Genomic DNA, 22615 nt, shown 5'->3' with positions numbered 1-22615 from the left:
TCTATTAGTTTAGTGCCCTCTAGTGGGCACAATCGAAACTAAATCAGTCCCCTATCCAATATTGTCCTCTATCGGCTGATACATAAACTACGTGCGCGTCCAGTCTCGCGTCACCATCTGTCACTATCCAGCTCTGAGACACATCTCCCACTTAACCGCCTCCAAGGCAGGATCGGTATACGGCGCTACGCCTCACCAGTACCTCAAAATCCAATCTAACTCACGGACACAAAATCAGACCGAAACAGACTTTTAAAATGGGAAACATAAACATGCAGACAATGATGAAGGTAGGCAAGCTAAAGCAAGTTCTTGACAGTATGAGAGAAATTGAGATTTGCATACTGGAACTACAGGAAACAAGATCCAGGGACGAAAGCACGATGGAACAGAGGGATATGTAATTCTGAAAGGAAAACCCGGTGTTGGGGCACCAAAGCAAAGTTTTATGTTTGGCATAGCCTCTGTAGTAGATCGTAGACACCTGTGTGGTATCACTGCGTGGAAGGGAATAAAAGAGAGGCTGTCATATTTGACAATGAAAATAGGAAACACAACCTATGCAACAGTAAAAGAACATGCACCAACAAATGATAAGAACAAGGAAGACAAAGCAGGATCTGAACATTTTTGGTCCATTTCGGATAAGGTAGTGACAGATGTGGATAAAAGAGGTGTCACTATTTTACTAGGAGATTTTAACTCGCAAATAGGCACGGAAAGGAAGTTTAGAAGTCCTGTGGGAGATTATCCAACCCAAAGGAGAACAAACAAGAATGGTGAGAAATTAATGGACCTGTGTAGGAGATAAAAGATGAGAATAATGACCACCCATTACAAAGCTAAGGCAAACAAGAAAACAATGTGGGTCATCCCTGGAAAAAGTATTGGGGAAAAACAGCTAGATCATGTAGCAATCCGTGACAAGAATCACAGAGAGATTATGAACATGAAAGTGAGGCCAAATAGCAGACTGGAATCAGATCACTACCTTGTCGAAATAAAATGCAGATGTATACCCGACAGAAGAAGGAAACGTAGGACCATAAACACTCACAGAATCGACCTAGATATTCTGAGAAAACACAGAGCAGAGCATGCAAAGAGGATGGTAGTTCAGAGTGATTGGAAGAGAGTGAGAGATATGATGGAAGAAGAGGCAGTGCGACGAGCTACTAACAACAAGAAAAGGAAGCATGAATGGTGGACGGATGTATGTGAGAATGCAGTCGAGACCAGGAGGAAAGCATGGATGGAATGGCAATCCTGTAAAAAGCAAGAAGACTGGTCGAACTTCCAGAATGCTAGAAAAACGACCAGAAATGCCAGGAGAAGTAAATGGAATGAGAAACTTGAAGAAGCAAACACAACCGTGAAGAAACACAAATCACGAGTCTTTTTAAGAGAAATGAAGAACAGAATTAAAGGCTTCGAGACAAAAGAACCCTTCGTAATAGGACAAGTTGGCACAATAAAAATTGGTGAGAAAGAGGTGTGCGACGAAATGGCTAGGTATTTTAGGGTTTGCTGAGTGCAGAAGCACCGACGGTAAAGTGGACACACGCTCTAGGGACGATAGCCTAGACAATACACCCACCAAGGCAGAAGTAGCAAAGCATCAGGCAATGATGGTATTTGTGCTGAAGAGATCACGTGGGGTGGGTGTGAAATAGAAAAAAAATATGTACAATATAATAACGGATACCTGGAGAAATAAGAAAATACCCATAGACTGGAAAGAAGCCATTATAATACCACTACACAAGAAATGGAACAAGAAAGTACTGGATGACTAAGGGGCATCTCTCTCTTAAACACAGGGTACAAGGTTTTGTCGAGAATCTTCCTCAACAGAGTTGATGAACAACTGGGGCCAATAATAGAAGAGTACCGGTGTGGCTTTAAAAAAGAAAGGAACAGTACAGAATATGTATTTGGAATAAAAAGGGTAATAGAACACAGACACATGAAACGAAAAAAGATAATAGTGGCATTTGTGGACTTCCTAAAGGCCTACGATTCAGTTGACGGAAGTCACAGCTTAAGTATGGAAGACATTTTGAGGACGATGAGGAGGTGATTCACACAGGGAAGCACTGACTCCGCCACCAGAACAAAGTTTGGTACCGACAGGGCATACACGCCCTAGTTTCGCGCTGGAGGAAGGCCATGAAACAGGATGGAGATTACGTAGAAAAATAGGGTGTGTAGATAAAATACTATTTTTTCGTGTGTATCACTCTCATTATACTCAGTAAAGAATTATTGAAGAAAATCAAATTCGTTGCGTTACTTTCTGGGCAACCCTCGCAATATGTAGTTCCAAAAGAATAACTGTAACATTCAAATACGTTTATTTACGAGACGTTTTTTTCTCTATCTATATCTCAGGAACATGTCTCATAAATAATTCTGATCACTACGTTTATTTTAAGATAGCCAACATATATTAATTTCGTTCTAATTTTAATAAATAACTTGATCTTACATTCATTTTCAATATAAAATAAACGAATATCAAATATTTTATAAACAAGTAGTGGCAAGCGAAAGAAGTAAAATGGAAACAATTTGAATTCGGCCTTTACACGAGTATTTACAGGAAAGTGGAAACTTAAGATACGCATAACAGAATTAAGATTACGCATCAGGCAAGGCGTTCGTGTATAATTCTGAAAGAAGGGAGTTGGTTAGTGAGCAGTTTCCTAGCATAATGAATAGTGAATAATTGGGAGACTAAAGCGTTATCACAAATACGTGTGGTGTATGAAACGCGTAATATTGTGCTATGGCGCAGCAAGTACGAAACTGCAATAGGCTAGAATTACTTGCAATTAAAAAAACAGGATGAAGCATGCATATGTCACGAAAGGAATATAAATTGTAAACATCACCGTTAAATGGCCATTACTAGGTGCTTTTGCTATTCTTTCCCCTGAAAATTTACATTCAGAAGTTACTGAAAGCGCATCTGGGAAACATAAGTAAATGTGAACATTTCGCTAGATTTAAAGTTAACGCTTCAACACCGGAAAGTGGGGGCGTCTTAGTTGAGGAAAAAAAGGTGCCATGTTCTCAATGAAAGCAGTATGTCGACTACGTTGCTAGTTGTCGTTCGTTCCAACTTCAAGAGGTATTGGCACTCTGGTGGATAGAACTGTCATTCCTTCGAAAAACACTTTTTTCGAAAACACGACTCAAGTAAATAATTTGGTTTTTAGCCTGACCAACTACATGCACTGCCAACATTAGTGAACATATGAATGAAAATAGTAAACAATGTTGGTATATGTAGCGATAAACTCTTACTCAAACTGTACTTGGGATAAAAGGAAGAAGCCGCGCGGGATTAGCCGAGCGGTCTGCGGCGCTGCAGTCATGGACTGTGCGGCTGGTCCCGGCGAGGTTCGAGTCCTCCCTCGGGCATGGGTGTGTGTGTTTCTTCTTAGGATACTTTAGGTTAAGTAGTGTGTAAGGTTAGGGATTGACGACCTTAGCAGTTAAGTCCCATAAGATTCCACACACATTTGAACATTTTTGATAAAAGGAAGAAAACGTGTATTTATAGTCACCACTACAGCTCATGTAATTGAATCTATAATTCTACAACTCAGTCGTAGGGCAGAATTTCGTTACTTGTTGGAAAAATATATACTGTATCTTCGCTTGTCCTGTGTACTCGAAATCACTCTTCTTTACTTTTTGAAAATATTTGTGGGCAGCTAAAGCCAATACTACGTATAAAAAAATGGTTCAAATGGCTCTGAGCACTATGGGACTCAACTTCTGTGGTCATTAGTCCCCTAGAACTTAGAACTAGTTAAACCTAACTAACCTAAGGACATCACAAACATCCATGCCCGAGGCAGGATTCGAACCTGCGACCGTAGCGGTCTTGCGGTTCCAGACTGCAGCGCCTTTAACCGCACGGCCACTTCGGCCGGCTACTACGTATACATGGAGTTTAAAGATATCATATTCTCTGCATGTGGGAGTCATATTGCTTGGTACGAACGATCAAAGTATTACATACTCTCAAGAGCGAAAATAAAAAGAAGTGTTTGCTAAAATATTTATTTATAAAATCCTCCATACATATAAAATTGGTAAAAAATACAATTTTGTACATTGTGATAGCAAATTAAATTAAAAATTATCAGTCTTAAGTCTACAGAAAGGCTGAAAGTGCTCATAATATAAGACTTTTTGCAGTTGTCCTATTAAAACATACTTACAACTAACGTGTCTCCAGTGTTATTACCGGAAGAAATATATTGAAAATTTGGTCGTTAATTCAAAACGTATGGATCGATGTTAATTCAGCAATTTTGAGCGCAAAATTTTCGCTGTCCACTTTCGTAGTAAATGACTGAATACAAATGGATGAATCTTTGTACCGAGCCATAATACCGTTTTTCAAACTATGGCTGCAACTTCTTTGTACGTATATACAGACAGGCTGTAACAACTTGAAATTAGGATGACATAAGATAACATAATTCCAAATAAATCTTAAAAGACACAACTGACACACTATTTATTGATATGTAAGATATCTTAATGGGTAGCTAATGTGGCGATAGCGTTGTGGAGTTAGTGATACTACAATTAGATCTAGAATGAAAAGAATGCTTAAGGTGAGGATTAGAACGAAACGACCCAACGATATTTGGTGACGTGAGTTACTGCTCCTTCGGTCTTTTGTTTTCCATAGAGTACATCCCTGGTGCAGAATACTGGAAATATTGGTAGGGCAGCGGGAAGCCCACGCCTCCTGGACGCATGTAGCTGCCAGCACCGAATCCCTGGTAGTTGGGGTAGCCTGGAGGCGGGAGGGCAGGCCCGGAGCCGTAGTTCATACCAGGGTATAGTGTACTCCAGGGGTTGACGGGCATGTACTGGAAGCCCTGCTTAGTGTCTTCCTGCTTGGCCAGCGGAGCAGCCGAGGAGGTCCCTCCGGCCAAGAGGGTCGCCATTGCCAAGAACATAAGCTTCTTGCTCCACATTTTCTTCAATTTCTGGAAAAGAGTACAAGTTAACCATTAGTCAGTATCATATAGTATGGCTATCTGCCTAAATAATGTAGGTTGTAAAATAGTTAATATCGACACTGAACCAAAAACTTTCCAGTAAACATGGGTCCGCAAAGGACCCGTTTGGGAGATGATTGCGAATGTGTGGCTGTGAACCGAATTGACTTCAGCACAGAATATTGCTCAGCATAGTACAAATTTATGTGAAATGTGAGCTTTTTTAATTTGGCTCCCCAAACATTCAGGGAAGTTCGACAGCGACTTGATCGCAAAGTGTACATTGAAGTACATTTGTACCAAGCATGATGATATTCCATACTGATGTCAATTACAGCTCATAACCTCACATTCACAGGTATTTCACAAACAGCATTTTTGTGGATCCCTGCGTACTGGAACCTGTTTGATTCTTTCACCTGTCAGTTTTCGCTGCTAATTACGATACGTTCTGCATAGGTTTACGAAAGTTAATGGGTCATTTATGATTTTCCAAACGAGCAAGTTTAATTGTGTAGTGGAGTGAATGCAGTTTTCAAACTTCCTGATACATGGGGTACAATATGGCCAGCTAGCTACTCTCTGATTCTCAGGAAGCTTGAGCATTATCCAAGTCTGAAGCTCTATCCCAAGTCTTTTAGTACTACTTGACGAATGCAGCAGAATTATTTCTAAAATCAGTGAAAATGGAAAATATATTTATGCTTATAGGGTGTCCCAGAAAAGGTGAGACGAACTTCGATGGGTTGTAGAGGGTGTCTTGAAGAACAAATTGAGGTTAGGAACCCGTGTCCGGGAACGTCATCCAACGATGCCACAGAACGTCGAAGCCATAGACGCTCGCGCCTGCCACTAGGCTGCCCCTCTGGCAGCAAATATGACTTTTTACGCTGACAGACCGTAGGTGAAACGTCTCGCAACGTTGTCTGCTATTCAGTAATCGCGATTGAGTGCCACGATAACCAGTGGAGGAGATGGAGCTAGCTGCTGCGTAGAAACCATGTCTCCTACGAATGCGATGCTCTGTTGCTTCGATAGATGATATTTTCGGACATGAGTTTCCATTTGCAGTTTATTTTTCTCCTGGAACTCTCTGAAATCTACAGTATTTTTCAGTACATGGGAGTAAAATAACTAAAATAACTACATATGGAAACCCGTGTTCGAATCTATCATCCACGAAGGCAAAGTAGCATCGCATTCATAGGATTCAACCCTTGTCTATGCAGCGGTTAATTTCATCTTCTCCACAGGCGACTGCGGCCATCAGTCCCAATCACTCATTACAAACAGAATTGCGAGATATTTCCTCAACGGTCTGGCAGTGCAAAAAGACACATTTTCTGAACACAGGTTCCTATTGTCCATTTGTTCCCCAAGACATTCTCTATAATCCCTTGAAATTTGTCTCAACAATCCGTGGTCACTCTGCTTAAGCAACGGCGTTGTTCACGCACAGCACAAAACGGAGGGGTCTTAAGTAGAAAAAGAGGACGAAAATTTGTATGTCAACTGATACCTCCCAGGCAGAAGAAACAGGTCAGCGACATTAGTATACACAAGTACCTAACTTTAGTAGATGCAATAACATGTAAGATCTATATGGATAAACATATTTTTTTCGAAATGTAATCTGACAACTTGAATATTTCATATAGCACACTCGCTCGAGTGAGCACGAACTAAAACACGATGAATTAGACCTTTGAAGTTTCATTAATCTTACCAAATACGATACAAGGCGTAGCGTCTGGGCGGTAGATCGAGAAGTAGTAGTCTTGGTCGAGCACTGCAGAACGAAAGAGAACGCTGTCATTTATACCCCCGCACACCAACAATAACGACGCACACATGATACTCACGAGTGACTGTTTTTGGATGATAAGATGACCTATCAGCTTTGCGTAGCAATTGTCAAGGTGTACTGGAAGTTTTAGCCCCCTGCTGCTATGTTTATGGAGTAGGAAGAATACTGATTTGTATGTCGATTGTCGAGGATCCTTAAACTTTCCTTTACCTCCAGCTGACACGAAGTCCGGCAGTCAAACGTGATAGAAAATAACCTTGTACTTAAACAGGCTTTGTTCTTATCATTCGCAGTGCGTACGGTGGCACTTCTTTGTGCGTTTTGTGAAATTTGTTTACTTACGGGTAGGAAAGTTCCGAGCTCTTTATCGGTACGACCCTTTATCCACACTGTGATAAATACGACAAATATATCACGTATACCGCGAAACTGGCGTAGCTTGCCGTAGTACTTTCTGAAGGCATCTTAAAATTTTCAATTTTGTGAGCAATAGAAAGATGGCATAAGGATCTGGTACAGTACAGTAATCACCAACGCTAATATCAAGTCACGGAGTGTTACACTGAAAATAAGTAGCAATGGAGATTGTTTAGCGCTTAGATAAGTATCCCGCATTTATCAGACAGCTACAGATGGAAGTAGTGTAAGGTACGAAATAACGGAGTTGTGGCGTGCCATTATTGTATACGTGTTGCAAATCGGACGTCAATTTTGTTGTCTACAATAATGTAATTATAGGCATGTAATAGCTCTCCGTTTGGTAAAGAAACCAGGAAACGTAGGTTGCTCCATAATACGTCATAACCGAAGTTTCAATAATTTTATCGAGATACTTAGGTTACCAGAAAATAATTCAGTTTATCAATGATATGTCTCGTTATTATACAAAAAGAAAATCGATCAGTAGCAGCGTTAAACAGAGGTGTATGGGGCTCCTGCCTCCCTTAAATTACAAGTTATCGGGAGAGGTGTGGAGCAGAATGACTTATTTTGCTTTGTATTGCTTGAATTTAGAAGGAGAAATACTCTCGTCAGTTTGTGCCTAGATACTCATGTTGTTTGATGTGAAGAGAGATACGAGTATCCTGATAATAGGGTTAAACGGGGCCATCCATACTCACTGTGCGAGATAAGAACTGAAAACTACAAGGGATAAGTATTACAATACAGAAATAAAATTGAAAACTAAGGGAAATAATTCAGTACGATTACACGGGCAGAAATGGCAAGTGTTGTACCATGAACACCTTGACCAAACGCTGCCGAACTGACACTCCTGTATTTCCATGTTAGTCGGAAGTGTTGATTAAAATTTCATCCATGCGCGAGTTTATTTTCACTACAAGAAAAAGCCATTCTTACGGATGAAGAACGGTGTGTGTGTCTGGTGGCTGTTTCGTGTGTGTAACGTTACATAAACTTTTCAGCCGCCCAGAGGACATGGACGTGTGGTTTAACGACATCTTTGAGAAACGTCGCATCACTTGCATGAGGGACATGGAGCATCATATCGACAGCTCGCAAAGACAGTTAACTGGCTGTAGTGCAAATGATTGCAGAGCAAATACCAAATAGGCATGGCTCCTCTCAGAATGACTGCAGCACGAAAAGATAGCACGATTGTTCGCCTGGCTCTGACGAACCGATGGAATGGTTCAAATGGCTCTGAGCACTATGGGACTTAACATCTCAGGTCATCAGTCCCCTAGAACTTAGAACTACTTAAACCTAACTTACCTAAGGACATCACACACATCCATGCCCGAGGCAGGATTCGAACCTGCGACCGTAGCGGTCGCGTGGTTCCAGACTGAAGCGCCTAGAACCACTCGGCCGCACCGGCCGGCCTCAAGATAACGTTCAGAGGCTGTTCTGTTCCATGTCAGAATGCATACAAGAGAATGTTTGAGCCCGTGTGTGTGTGTGTGTGTGTGTGTGTGTGTGTGTGTGTGTATTGGGGGGGGGGGGGGAGGGGGATCACACGCCATGTTAATACTGCTGATGAACATGCTGTTCAGAATGAACAAATGCTTAGAAATTTAATACCTGTTATTCTTTGAACATCTCCACAATGTTTAACAAATATCGGTGGTGCGTAGTGTGAGAGTTTCCACTTTCGTCCGGATATTTGTCAAACACCATTCTAATACTATCCGACATTTTGTTATAATGATGTTTGACAAATACGCTGGGGAGAGAGGGGCTGATGGGTAAAATTTTATTCCATCGCCCCCTCTGCCATTCCTTCAATCACTCAATTCCGCTCCCGGTTAGTTTTACTTAGTTACAATTATTAACGAACAGTTTATTGTACCATAAAATAAAATAAATGTACGTTGGTCAAATTGTTATTATAAATTGCAAGTTATGAACTCAGATTTAAAGCTTGTGGGAAAGATAATATAGGTGAAACTCATACATTAATGGAAAGATTTTTAGTATTTCTCTACATACATACGCAATGATCAATGAAGAGGGAAAAAATTCTCTTAAATTCGTGTTTTTCTTTCGCAATTCTTTCTAACACTATGAATGTAATAGTACCTAATGTATTCACACGTAACGCAAAGATTTTTCGTATTTGTCAAGATAAATACGCCATGAACAATGAAGACGGAAAAAGTCATCGTAAATTCGTGTATTTTTTTTTTTTTTTTTTTTTTGCAATTCTTCCTAACACTATGAAAGTAACAGTACCTGATGTGTCCACACGTAACGGTAACAACTGAAAATGCACCATAACAGACGTTTTGCATGAATATGAGTAAGAAAATTAAACATGTAGAACCTAGAAACGGTTTACTTTTATTAAGAACTTTACTTTGTGTTCACTTAGTGTGTGATTATTTTCCTCTTTCGAATCTTTACTCATCCTCACTATACAGAATATCTTCATATCTATGTTGCTTTTAAGATTTCTAGTCATCTTATTAGATTAATGCTAATTTATCGTATTAAGGCTTACCATACGGCAAAGTCTGCGTTTGTCTTTAAGTAATCTGTATTAGTTTTAAAAGTTGGTAAAGAAACTTTCATTTCACATATATAGTTTTGAAGAAGACGAAGTCCTCGCGAACTTAAGAATATGGCGTTTCTATGAATGAGAGAGGAGAAAGACCAACTGAGTTTTGCAAGAAATTCAGCTAGCAAAAGCGAATAATCTGTTCAAGAATCAAAAAAGGACGTATACTTGGAAAGGGCCGGGAGATTCGTGAATATTACACTTCGGTAACATCATGGTTAGGCAGAGATTTCGAATTCAGATATTCGGTTATATGGCGTATCCAGGAGACTCTGATCACAATTTAGTAGTGATGAAAAGTAAGCTGAAGTTCAAGAGACTAGTGAGGAAGAATCAATGAGCAAAGAAATGGGATACTAAGGAATGAAAAGAAACGCTGGAAGATCTTTCAGGCTATAGATCTTGTGATAAATAATAGCTCAGTAAGCTGTTCGGTTGAAGAGGAATGGACATCTCTGAAAAGGACAATCACAGAAGTTGGAAAGAAAAGCACTGGTACAAAGAAGGTAACTGCGAAGGAACCTTGGGTAACAGGATAAATACTTCAGTTGATCGATGAAAGAAGGAAACATAAAAATGTTCTGGGAAATTCAGAAACACAAGCCGCTGAGGAATGAAATAAACAGGAAGTGAAGGGAAGCTAAGGGGAAATTGCTGCATGAAAAATGTGAAGAAATCGGAAAAGAAATGATTGGTGGAAAGACTAACTCAACATATACAATCGTCAAAGCAACCTTTTGAGGAAATAAAAGCAAGAGTATGGTTCAAATGGCTCTGAGCACTATGGGACTCAACTGCTGTGGTCATAAGTCCCCTAGAACTTAGAACTACTTAAACCTAACTAACCTAAGGACAGCACACAACACCCAGCCATCACGAGGCAGAGAAAATCCCTGACCCCGCCGGGAATCGAACCCGGGAACCCGGGCGTGGGAAGCGAGAACGCTACCGCACGACCACGAGATGCGGGCAAAAGCAAGAGTAGTATATTAAGAGTGCCAATGGGAACTCTGCTCTTAAATGTTGTGGAGAAGACAGATAGGGGAAGACAGTATACTGAAGACCTCTATGAGGGGGAAGACTTGTCTGATGGAAGAAACAGGAGTCGATATAGAAGAGGTAGAGGATCAAGTATTAAAGACAGAATTTAAAAGAGCTATGAAAGGTTTAAGATTAAATAAGGCAGAAGGGACAGCTAACACTCCTTCAGAATTTCTAAAATCGTTGGGGAGTAGACAACAAAACGATTATTCGCGTTGGTGTGTAGAATGTAAGAGTCTGGCGATATACCATTTGACTTTCAGAAAAATATTTTACACACAATTCCTAAGACTGCCAGACCTGCCAAGTGCAAGAATCATCTTAACAGGTCATGCATCCGAGTTGCTGACAAGAAAGATGGAAAATAAAACTGAGGATGTGTTAGATGACGATCACTTTGGTTTCAGGAATGGTATCAGATATGCCGTTCGGGCGTTGGGGTTGATAATGGACGCAAGACTAACGAAAATTCAAGACACGTTCATAGGATTTGTGGAACTGCAAATAGCGTTCGACATTATCAAATGCTGTAAGATGTTCGGAATTCCGAGGAAAATAGGGGTAAGCTGTAGGGAGAGACGGGTAATATACAACCTGTACAAGAACCAAGAGGAAATAATAAGAGTGGAAGACCAAGAATGAAGTGCTCGCATTAAAAAGGGTGTAGGACGGGCGTGTAGTCTTTCGCCCCTACTGTTCAGTCTACATATCGAAGAAGCCATGAAGGAAATAAAATAAAGATTGAAGAGTAGATATAGAATACAATGTGAAAGGACATGAACCATAAAATTCGCTGATGACATTGCTATCCTCGGTGCAGAAGAATTACAAGATCTGTTGAATGGAATGAAGAGTCTAATAAGTTCAGAATATGGATTGAGAATAAATGGAAGACAGTCAAAAGTAATGAGAAATAGCAGATATAAGAACATCGAGATACTTAACATCAGGACTCATGATCACGAAGTAGATGATGTTAAGTTTGGGGCACAGTATTGTATGGTAGCAAAACATGGACTGTTGGAACAACTGAACAGAAGATGAATGGACTGATTAAGGTAAGGAATGAGGAGGTTCTTCGCGGAATCGGAGAGGAAAGAAATATATGGAAAACAATGACGAGAAGAAGGGACAGGGTGATAGGACGTCTGTTGAGACATCAGACAATAACTTCCATGGTACTAGAAAGAGCTGCAGAGGGTAAAAACTGTAGAGGAAGACAGAGACCGTAATACATCGAGCAAGTAATTGAGATCTTATGTCTGAGATGAAGAGACTGTCTCAGGAACGGAATTCATGCTGGGCCGCATCAAACCATTCAGAAGATTGATGAGTCTAAAAAAGGAAAGATAATGGATTTGATTTGCCTTGCTTCTCAGATCTCCGCGTTATTAGTCGCTGCTTATTTTACTGCGAACGGGCTAACTTTGCAGCAAAAGCAAATAACAACGTCATTAACCTAAACCATATTATCTTCTTCCAGAATTAAGGATCATGACAGACTGTACACAACACTTTACCTTAAGGTTATTCGTTATCAGCTGTGACGCTATATCGTAAGTGACGAGGGTACGTGAACCAACCGCTTCAGGTCATGAATGCTATAGTACAATCGTCACTGATACTTAAAATCTATACCTTTTTAGAGCCTTTCAACTACATTTGTTGATATATGTGACATTTTGTTACCCATAGAGTATGTTACTTTCTGTGATAACTTCTCTCTTATTTTGCATCGGATTCTTTCGCAAAGAAATCAGTAAAATGTCTGTTTGTTCTTCTATATATCAGCCACTGGCTTTTGTCCTTTATTTGTTTTACACCATAATCATTGGATTTTGTATGTAAAGCTGGTTCTCATTAAACTTCTCCAGAGCAATATTTCCATCACTTCCAAGTACGCCTTCTCTGCTATAGAGTCCAGTTCCCACAGCCATAAACGAGCATCTGGACAGTTTTACTCTTTAGATGCTAAGAGTCTTTATTATTAGTACGTGCGTTCCATATATAAGACGCAATTTTCCTACTGCAGTTCATTTTCTAATTTCCGAACGTCACTAGTTTTCGCTTGCAGTTACGATGCCTATGTACTTTGTTTGATTTTCATCAAATTTTGATGGTTGTTTCCTTCTTTGCTTTTATGAACACTACGATTTGATGAATGTTGAAATTAAGCACAAGTCGTTGCTTATTTATTAATACACTCTGTATACATTTTTAGTACTTCGCCACTATATACTAAAACATACAAACATTTTTCTGAAACTGACTAAAATATTATATGCACTAGATTTTTAGACGAAATTGCATTCCAATTTACTTATCTCAGGGAACAACAATTAATGCAAATTAATAATGGTATTTTTAGCTATAAATTAAGAAACAATACGTCTATTCGTATCTAAGTTGAGGACCACGGTAATCTAACTCCACTTTAGTGCTAGCAAATCATTATTCTCAATGATCGAATGTAATTACAGTAAACACGTCAGGGAGACGTATCTTCGGACACGCACAGGGGCGGCAGTAGGCTCAGGGTAACAACGGTGGCCAGACAACGCCCTGTGACGTCACAGGTCACGTGACCTTTGAACTGACCCGCCGGCCGCTGCTTGCGTAAGCCCGAAACAGAATTGTTATGCAGCTCTATCGACTTGGTCCTTCCGCTGTTCCACGCGGAATCACATTTCAGATTCATGCAATCGCGGCGTTCAGCAAATATTTAACAGCTGGGAGCCGTAGTTGGCAGCCTTCATGAGAGGCCCGTCTCTGCATCGTGAGTGAACATTTACGGTGTGAAACGTCTGATTCTCCTTTTTAATACAACATAAGCATGTGTATATTCCACAAAGATGATATTAAACATGACATAAATAATTCGAGATTGAAAATGAAAATCACTTTTTTTCCTTCCTTTACTCGGTATTGTGTTACATGTCCCTAGATTTGTTCCAAGTGACAAACCTTAATCATTGTCTTGAGCTGTTTGAAGGCATAGGCTGGATCTGTTTGGAACACAAGACTCGCCATTTAGTCCTGTTTTGTCACCATCTTTCCATGTTCACTCTGCCGCTGTTTTCAACACACTCATCCACACCTTTCAGCCATCTATCCCTTGGTCTTCTTCTTCGTCGTTTCCTTCGCATTTCCATTTCATGTATCTTCTTGGGAATCCTCTTGTTTCCCATTCTCTTTAAGTGTCCATACCATCTTAATCTTGAGATTGCTAAACCGCTCTTTCACTCCTCATTCAATGTCTCCCTGTTATTCCTATTCCATTTCTGAGAAATTTCATTTCACGTGCCTGTAATACCCTTACACGTCTTTTCCTCATTACCCACGTTTATGATGCATAGGTCAGTACTGGAATGGTGGGACTTCCACACTACTGGCCATTAAAATTTCTACATCACGAAGATGATGTGCTACAGACGCGAAATTTAATCGACTGGAAAAAGATGCTGTGATATGCAAATGATTAGCTTTTAAGAGCATTCACACAAGGTTGGCGCCAGTGGCGACATCCACAATGTGCTGACATGAGGAAAGTTTCCAACCGATTTCTCATACACAAACAGCAGTTGACCGGCGTTGCCTGCTGAAACGTTGTTGTCATGCCTCGTGTAAGGAAGAGAAATGTGTACCATCACGTTTCCGACTTTGATAAAGGTCGGATTGTAGCCTACCGCGATTGCGGTTTATCGTATCGCAACATTGCTGGTCGGGTTGGTCGAGATCCAATGACTGTTAGCAGAATAAGGAATCGGTGGTTTCGGGAGGGTAATACGGAACGCCGTGCTGGATCCCAACGGCCTCGTAACACTAGCAGTCGAGATGACAGGCATCTTATCCGCAAAGGTGTAACGGATCGTGCAGACACGTCTCGATCCCTGAGTCAACAGATGGGGATGTTTGCAAGACAACCATCTGCACGAACAGTCCGACGAGTTTTGCAGCAGCATGGACTATCAGCTCGGAGACCATGACTGCGGTTACCCTTGACGCTGCATCACAAACAGGAACGCTTGCGATGGTGTACTCAACGACGAACCTGGGTGCAAGAATGGCAAAATGTCATTTTTTTGGATGAATGCAGGTTCTGTTTACAGCATCATGATGGTCGCATCCGTGTTTGAGGACATTGCGGTGAACGCACATTGGAAGCGTGTATTCGTCATCGCCATACTGGTGTATCATCCGGCGTGATGGTATGGGGTGCCACTGGCTACACGTCTAGGGCACCTCTTGTTCGCATTGACGGCACTTTGAACAGTGGGCGATACATTTCAGATGTGTTGCGACCCGTGGCTCTACCCTTCATTCGATCCCTGCGAAACCCTACATGTCAGCAGGTTAATGCACAATCCCATGTTGTAGGTCCTGTACGGGCCTTTCTGGATACAGAAAATGTTCAACTGCCGCCCTGGCCAGCACGTTCTCCAGATTTCTCACCAATTGAAAACGTCTGGTCAATGGTGGCCGAGCAATAGGCTCGTCACAATACGCCAGTCACTACTCTTGATGAACCGTGGTATCGTGTTAGAGCTGCATGGGCAGCTGTACCAGTACACGCCATCCAAGCTATGTTTGACTCAATGCCCAGGCGTATTAAGGCCGTTATTATGACTAGAGGTGGTTGTTCTGGGTACTGATTTCTCAGGATCTATGCGCCCAAACTGCGTGAAAATGTAATCACATGTTAGTTCTAGTATAAAATATTTGTCCAATGAATACCCGTTTATCATCTACATTTCTTCTTGGTGTAGCAATTTTAATGGCCAATAGTGTATACTTTTTTCTGTGGGAACCTTTTTTTGTGGGACGTCTTTGTTATAAACCAGGCTCCTAAAACTTCACAGGAATGCTGTTGACTATCTGTCAAGTTCACTGATCTGTTTCTCATTTCTTACAGTTTCCTCTATCATACTTCCCAAGTGACTGACGCTCCCCAGCTTCTAAAACTATTCACGTCCAATCCTTATTTCTCTTGTTGGTCTATCTTTCTTTCTAATTGTAACCAGGATCTCACTGTTTACATTGAATTTCATTGCAAACTGATTCACAGTTTCTCCACAAGCAACCAGCTGTTCTTGCATTTCCTTCTCCCTGTTTCCCAGACCACCAAGTCACCCACGAAAACCACTGCCTTCGTCTTGTGTTGTATAGTTTTTGGGTCAGCTGTCGTTATCTGATAAAGAGCACACTAAGAGGAAACGTGACAATGCACTGCCTGTTTCACACCTTTTGTTTTCTGGAAGCAGCCCGCCCTTTAATTTCCCACTATCACATAGCTAAGTTTTCTACGGCACAACTGCTCCACTCTGCGTGTAGTCTCTTTCTCACTCCTTTCTTTCCTAGTGCTTCCCGGACCTTTCTTCTACAGACTCTAATGTCAGATGCTTTTTCTACATCGAGAAAGTTCATCACAAGGTCCAAGTGCCAATTCACGGAGAAATTGATTCAGACACTCATTGCTAGAAGGCGTATGGTCTTTGTGCCAAGTAGTGCTTCTCTGTGGAGTTCCAAATGCCATGTGTCAAGATATCCTTCATTTAGCCTGGGATGGTTTGAAGAGGTAAAACACAAGTTTTTGATGGGTGGGCACAGATTTTGAGCTGCGACGATTTTTCAAGTAAAGAGAAAAGAAGGGAGATAAAAAAGGCATTTGCTCCGCAAGATTTTCACAAGATCGTTGAGTGAAGCGATTCCATGTAATTCTAGCGCATACAGCTGAATTTCAAGTTGCGGCGCAAACATTGTTGTCATTGCAACCGTAAGATCGCCATACGCAGTATGATCAAAGTATCTCATCCATCTCAAGTAGTTATACAAAAATTCGTACTTTGACACAGAAGAAAGGGGATATATCAGTGTGTTCAAAAGAGGTAAACAATAGAAGACGTATGCCATGTCGCACTTCATCCGAAAATCACCCATGTTTATCAGTTGTAAAGCAGAAAGAGATTATTGGCACTTTGAACCAGTCACTTTCCTGGTGTATCATTTAGAACTTTCTTAATAAATTATTTATTTTCTCATTTGTCTTGTAATTTTTTTTACAATGATGACGTGGGCAGCATAGTTTTTTGGCATCAGAATATCTTGTTAGTTTTTTTTATACAAATAAGTTGCGAACAGAGAGAGCTACATCGGTTTTTGATTCTCCTGAGAAACGTGAGATTGGACAGTTAGAATATTTTTCATTTACTCTCTTCATATTTCCACTGCGTTACATAGTTCAAATCCAACAAAATTTCTGACAACATCCAAAGTCGACGACTTTCATAACTGTCTTTAAATTTTTTAGTTTCATTACATGGTCTATACATCATTTGAACGACATTTTTTTATTGACGTGACGTTTAACGAGTCAGTTTACAGGATATGTATACATGATTGGAGTTAACATAAATGTACGTACACATTATTAATTTGAGTCATACTCACGCAACTATACTTAACTGCCTGATTTATTTTTTTACTGTCTACGACTTTTTATGTGGAAATTTTCCAATGGATAAGAGGCAGTTTTCCAGGGCAAATGATTTTAAATTAGATACAGAACCTCTTTCGCTATATGCCAGACATTTTATGTTATTGGAAAAATGATTAAAGAATTTTATTGCTGCATACGGATCTCCTCCCTGAGCCTCAGACAGTTTTAACAGTGGGTAGCAGAGGTCATTTTTCCATCTAGTTTCCTTACGTCGTCATCCTCTGGATTGTTTTGCTGCGGTTCTCCATCTCTTCCTCCTTTTTCCGTCTCTTGATACCTAGAACACGCAACGTCCTCTATAACCTCTTTTCATATTCTAGTCATTGTCTGCCCCTACAATTTTCCTCTCTACCACTACTTCCGTCGCCAGGTCAGTTATGCCCGGATGCCGTAGCAGATGGCCCCATTAGAATGTCACTTCTTCTGGTGAATGTCTCCCACAAACATCGCCTATTCATTTTAGTAAGCCCTCATTATCTGTCCACTTCATTTATAGCATTCTTCGATTGCACACATTTTCAGATGCATCGAGTTCCCGCTTCTCCAGATACCTGATGGCCCACGTTCCACTTCCATATGACGCCAATCTCGAAATGTACACTCAGGACTTTCTTCCTCACTTCCATGTGGATAGCTGACATCGGTAGAACTCTTTTGTCGAAGAAAACTTTCTTCGCCCTTGCCTGTCTACTGCTGATACCTTCCGTGCTTCAACGATCCTACCTAATTTTGCTTTTTAGTTAGAACTGTTTCGCTTCCTCTGCTATTCCCAATTTTGGTGACGAAAAAACTATTATTCCCTTTTCTACAGCTTTCCATTATCTACGTCTTTTGTCTCAGTACTCTTACGCTATGTTCCGTGCGAACAATCTCCAGACTTCGTTTTGGTATTGCTATTGCACAGCATCTTCTCGAACAGGTCACATGGTGTCTGATTCCCGCCTCTTTGGTGGAGCATACTCGTGGGACATACCATCTGGCGTACCAAATGAGTGCAAGTGATTTATTAAAGGCGAAACCGATAACGACCAATATGTGATATTTCAAAAATGATTCAAATGGCTCTGAGCACTATGCGACTTAACATCTGAGTTCATCAGTCGCCTAGAACTTAGAACTAATTAAACCTAACTAACCTTATGACATCATACACACCCATGCCAGGGGCAGGATTCGAACCTGCGACCGTAGCGGTCACCCGGTTCCAGACTGTAGCGCCTAGAACCGCACGGCCACTCCGGCCGGCTGTAATATTTCGTGCAATTTGTTCTGAGTATGAAATAGCGTGCTATTTGCACCTCTGACGACTACACTCCTTTTCATATTATGTATAAAGTAATAGTTAATTACATTCACATTACATTATTATCTTTCAATCCAGCGAAATAGATGTAAGTAATCATGACTCTTTGTGTATTAGAATTAGTATAACAATTACCGAATCATGAAGCAGATGCGTTTGAACTGCAATGTAGTTTTAGCCTAGGATTTGGGTGCAGTCGCGTTTGAGCTGGCTTGGGCCTATCATAGCAATAAATATTTATTAAACGCAAATTCTCCAAGAATTAACAAAACATGCAGGTTAATAAAGGTGAGCTCCAGTGTCTTGCCTAGCTATAGTCTTGGGAAATTTGGCACCAAACAAAGGCAAAAAAATTAAATTTTCCTTAAGTGCAACAGTAAGCCCATCTGATATTAAATACCGCCCTAGTAACAGCAAAATTGGGGGCAATAACAAAATTAACTAACAACTTAAAATACTCGCCCTCCTCCAGAGAAAAAATAATAGCAACCATTTAATTACATTTTCAGGCCTCAGACAATACAATAGGACGCAGATTTAGTCGTATTAAATTTACCTCTATTTCTACTAACCACTTCATCCACTACCTACTGACTGCTGCTAATACTACAATCAAAAGAACCACAAACATAAATCTCTCCTGGTAACACCATCTTCTCGCCAATGGGAAAGACCCCAGCAGCCCTCCTGGCCTGTTTCCACACCGGTAGGCTGTACTCTCCTTCGACCATTAGTGCTTCCAAATGTCCTGCTTGACACCATGGACCACCGGTCCGCAGTCGGCTTCCTTCTAGTTCACTCTCCACTGGGTCATTCCTTGTCTTCCTCTGTCTGCACATCACCAACTGCGACCCAGCGCGACACCTCAGGCTTCCCACACCACTTGAAGCGAGTTGTCCAGGGCCCCACATGAGACATGGCGTACCACGACTCGTCAGTCGCTCACGCCGTTGTTTCCAGCTGAGTCTCGTAGTCGTCGCTGCACCTCCTGCTCCACCTCCACCAACCACATTCGCCGCCTCCATTCTGGCCACGCCCCGTGTTGACCGTTATAGTCTGTCTGTAAAATCAAGAGCTTCCTGACTGCTCCACCGTGATCACGTCACTGGCTTCTGGAACGATACGTTCCTTGTTACGAACAGCGCAGATCACCTGCACCCACCTAACCAGGCTGCCCCAGCTTGTAAATTTCAAATTCACGTCACATAGTCAAATAGCCCAAACAAGGAGAAGAGGAAATGAAAAGGGACAGCAAGTGGAGGAGACAAACGCGAACACAGACATCTAAAAAACGAGAGAGACAGGAAAAGCAGATTGGTAAAGCCGGAATGCCCAGAGGAATAACGGACGCTATAGAAGCACACATGACAATTAAAGAGTTCCTCGGAGCGAAGCACCTGTGTAAATATTATGAACTGAGACTGTAATCCGATACTAATCAAAAACGAAAAGGCTGACATATTGAATCGATACATATTACAAAAACCATTGTTATTTGTGTGTATGTGTCTGTACCTAAGTTCCACCACTAGACTAATTTCAACCTAACTTGCTACACGTATCCTTAGCCATCAACCAACAATCGTGCGGCGATAAGAAACAAAAACCTGTCATAGTTCGTAAACAGTGAGAGGTGGGAAAAACTGCCGCATCATGGATGAGATTTAATTTTATTATTTCTTTTAAGCTAACTCTATTTGCAACACATTTCGCAGACACATATGCTGCTGAATGTACCAACACGAATATATCATTGTACGACACATTGTTCAAGACATTCGATACCATAAGCATTGAGATGCATGAAAAAATTCCGCGTCATGCAGAAGTTCAAATACATGTATTCTTTATTATTAAGAGACTGCGACAGTCGAGGCAACTGCGAAACGCAAACGGCTGTAGGCGAAAACAATACCGGCCTACTGAACTATGAAGCAGCATTGCTATAGAGACGTTTATCTTGACCAACCTAAATAACTGTTTGTCCAGATGCAAATTACAAAATGTTTCAAGCAAATGTTCATTGGCCGTCAGGGGGACACCAATCAGCATGATTGCATTCGTTGTAGCTTTGTTTTTTTACAAAGATATGAACAGAGGTACGACTTTTTTAAATGGTACACTAAATTTTTTATTCGGTAATTCATTTCCTCTCCTAAAGACCTATTCAAAATTGTATCACAGTGTACCATTCATTGAAACACAACGTTATTAATTACATAAGACAAACATTGACTTTGAGTCTGGAATCACGAAATCGTCCACTTGCTGGAGTTGTCACAAAACAAATGAAAACCAAGTAAAAACATTACACAAAATTGACTTTGACTCTCCTGTACCACTGCCCAGAGGTAGAACTTTCAAAGGTGCTCAAAGTGGTGATCCTGGACAGCGATACACTGGTGCACTCGTTGCATGAAAGAATTATTTACTGCTTCCAGTGTTGCCTGCTAAAGAGAATTACAAGCAAGCATGATACGTTCCTACATGTCCTGTGTTGTTGGACTATCGCGATAGACAACGTCTTTAATGCATCCCCAAGGAAAATACTATCGCCAAATACATCAAGGCACTGTTGGTCCAGATTGTCCCATTCCTCAACGGCGATTTGGCATAGATCCCTCAGAATGGTTGGTGGGTCACGTCGTTTATAAACAGCCCTTTTCAATCTACGAGTCTCAAGCATGTTCTACAGTGTTAATGTCTGCAGAACAAGCTGGCCATCTAGTCGAGTGATGTCGTTATGCTGAAGGAAGTCATTCACAAGATGTGCCCGATGGGGGCCCTAATTGTCGTCCATGAAGACGAATGCCTCATCAATAGGCTGCCGATATGGTTGCACTGTTGATCGGAGGATGGCATTCACGTATCGCACAGACATAACGGCGCCTTCCATGACCACCAGCAGCGTACGTAGGCCCCACATAATGCCACCCCAAAACAGCAGGGAACCTCCATCTTGCTGCACTCGCTGGACAATGTGTCTAAGGCGTTCAGCCTCACCAGGTTGCCTCCAAACACGTTTCCGACGATTGTCTGGTTGAAGGCATATGCGACAATCATCGGTGAAGAGAAAAGTGATGGCACTCCTGAGCCATCCATTCGGATGTTGTTGGACCCATCTGTACCGCGCTGCATGGTGTCGTGGTTGCAAATATGGACCTCGCCATGAACGTCGGGAGTGAAGTTGCGCATCATGTAGCCTATTACGCACTGTTTGAGTCATAACACGACGTCCTGTGGCTGCACGAAAAGCATTATTCAACATGGTGGCGTCGCTTCAGGGTTCCTCCGAGCCATAATCCTAGGTAGCGGTCATGCACTGCAGTAGTAGCCCTTGGGCAGCCTGAGCGAGGCATACCATCGACAGTTTCTGCCTCTCTGTATCTCCTCCATGTCCGAACAACACCGCTTTGTTTCATTCCGCGACTCCTGGACATTTCCATTGTTGAGAGCCCTTCCTGGCAGAAAGTAACAATGCGGACGCGATCGAACCGCGGTATTGACCGCCTAGGCATGATTGAACTAAAGACAAGACGAGCCGTGTGCCTCCTTCGAATGACAGGAACTGATCGGCTGTCGGACCCCCTCCGTCTAATAGGCGCTGCTCGAGCATGTTTGTATACATCTTTGGGCAGGTTTAGTGACATATCTGAACAGTCAGAGGGACCGTGTCTGTGACACAGTATTCACAGTCAACGTCTATCTTCAGGAGTTCTGGGAACCGGGTTGATGCAAAACTTTTTCTTACGTGTGTATATTGTTTATGACAAGGTCATCGTGGAATAAGAGAAGAAACGACGCACAACATAGGACTTATTCGAATGGGACGGAAATCGGTACGTGTACAGACAAACAGATTATTGCAATTTAAGAAAAATTGGGTGGTTTATTCAAGACAAAGAGCTTCACAAAT

General features: G+C 41.4%; 1 protein-coding gene across 1 annotated transcript; it reads right to left on the bottom strand.

Moving 5' to 3' along the window:
* Positions 1–4072: 4072 nt before the first annotated feature.
* On the bottom strand, positions 4073–19617 carry LOC126188398 (uncharacterized). The gene is made up of 3 exons (XM_049930000.1): positions 19546–19617; positions 6757–6819; positions 4073–5018 (listed from the first exon to the last, which is right to left on the bottom strand). The coding sequence occupies exons 1-3, from the start codon at positions 19615–19617 to the stop codon at positions 4683–4685; spliced, it is 471 nt and encodes a 156-aa protein (XP_049785957.1). The 3' UTR covers positions 4073–4682.
* Positions 19618–22615: the final 2998 nt, after the last annotated feature.

Source organism: Schistocerca cancellata, chromosome 5, assembly GCF_023864275.1.
Source record: "Schistocerca cancellata isolate TAMUIC-IGC-003103 chromosome 5, iqSchCanc2.1, whole genome shotgun sequence".
NCBI lineage: Eukaryota > Metazoa > Arthropoda > Insecta > Orthoptera > Acrididae > Schistocerca > Schistocerca cancellata.
Note: the sequence above shows the minus strand (reverse complement) of the source record. Positions and strands in the feature narration are given on the sequence as shown.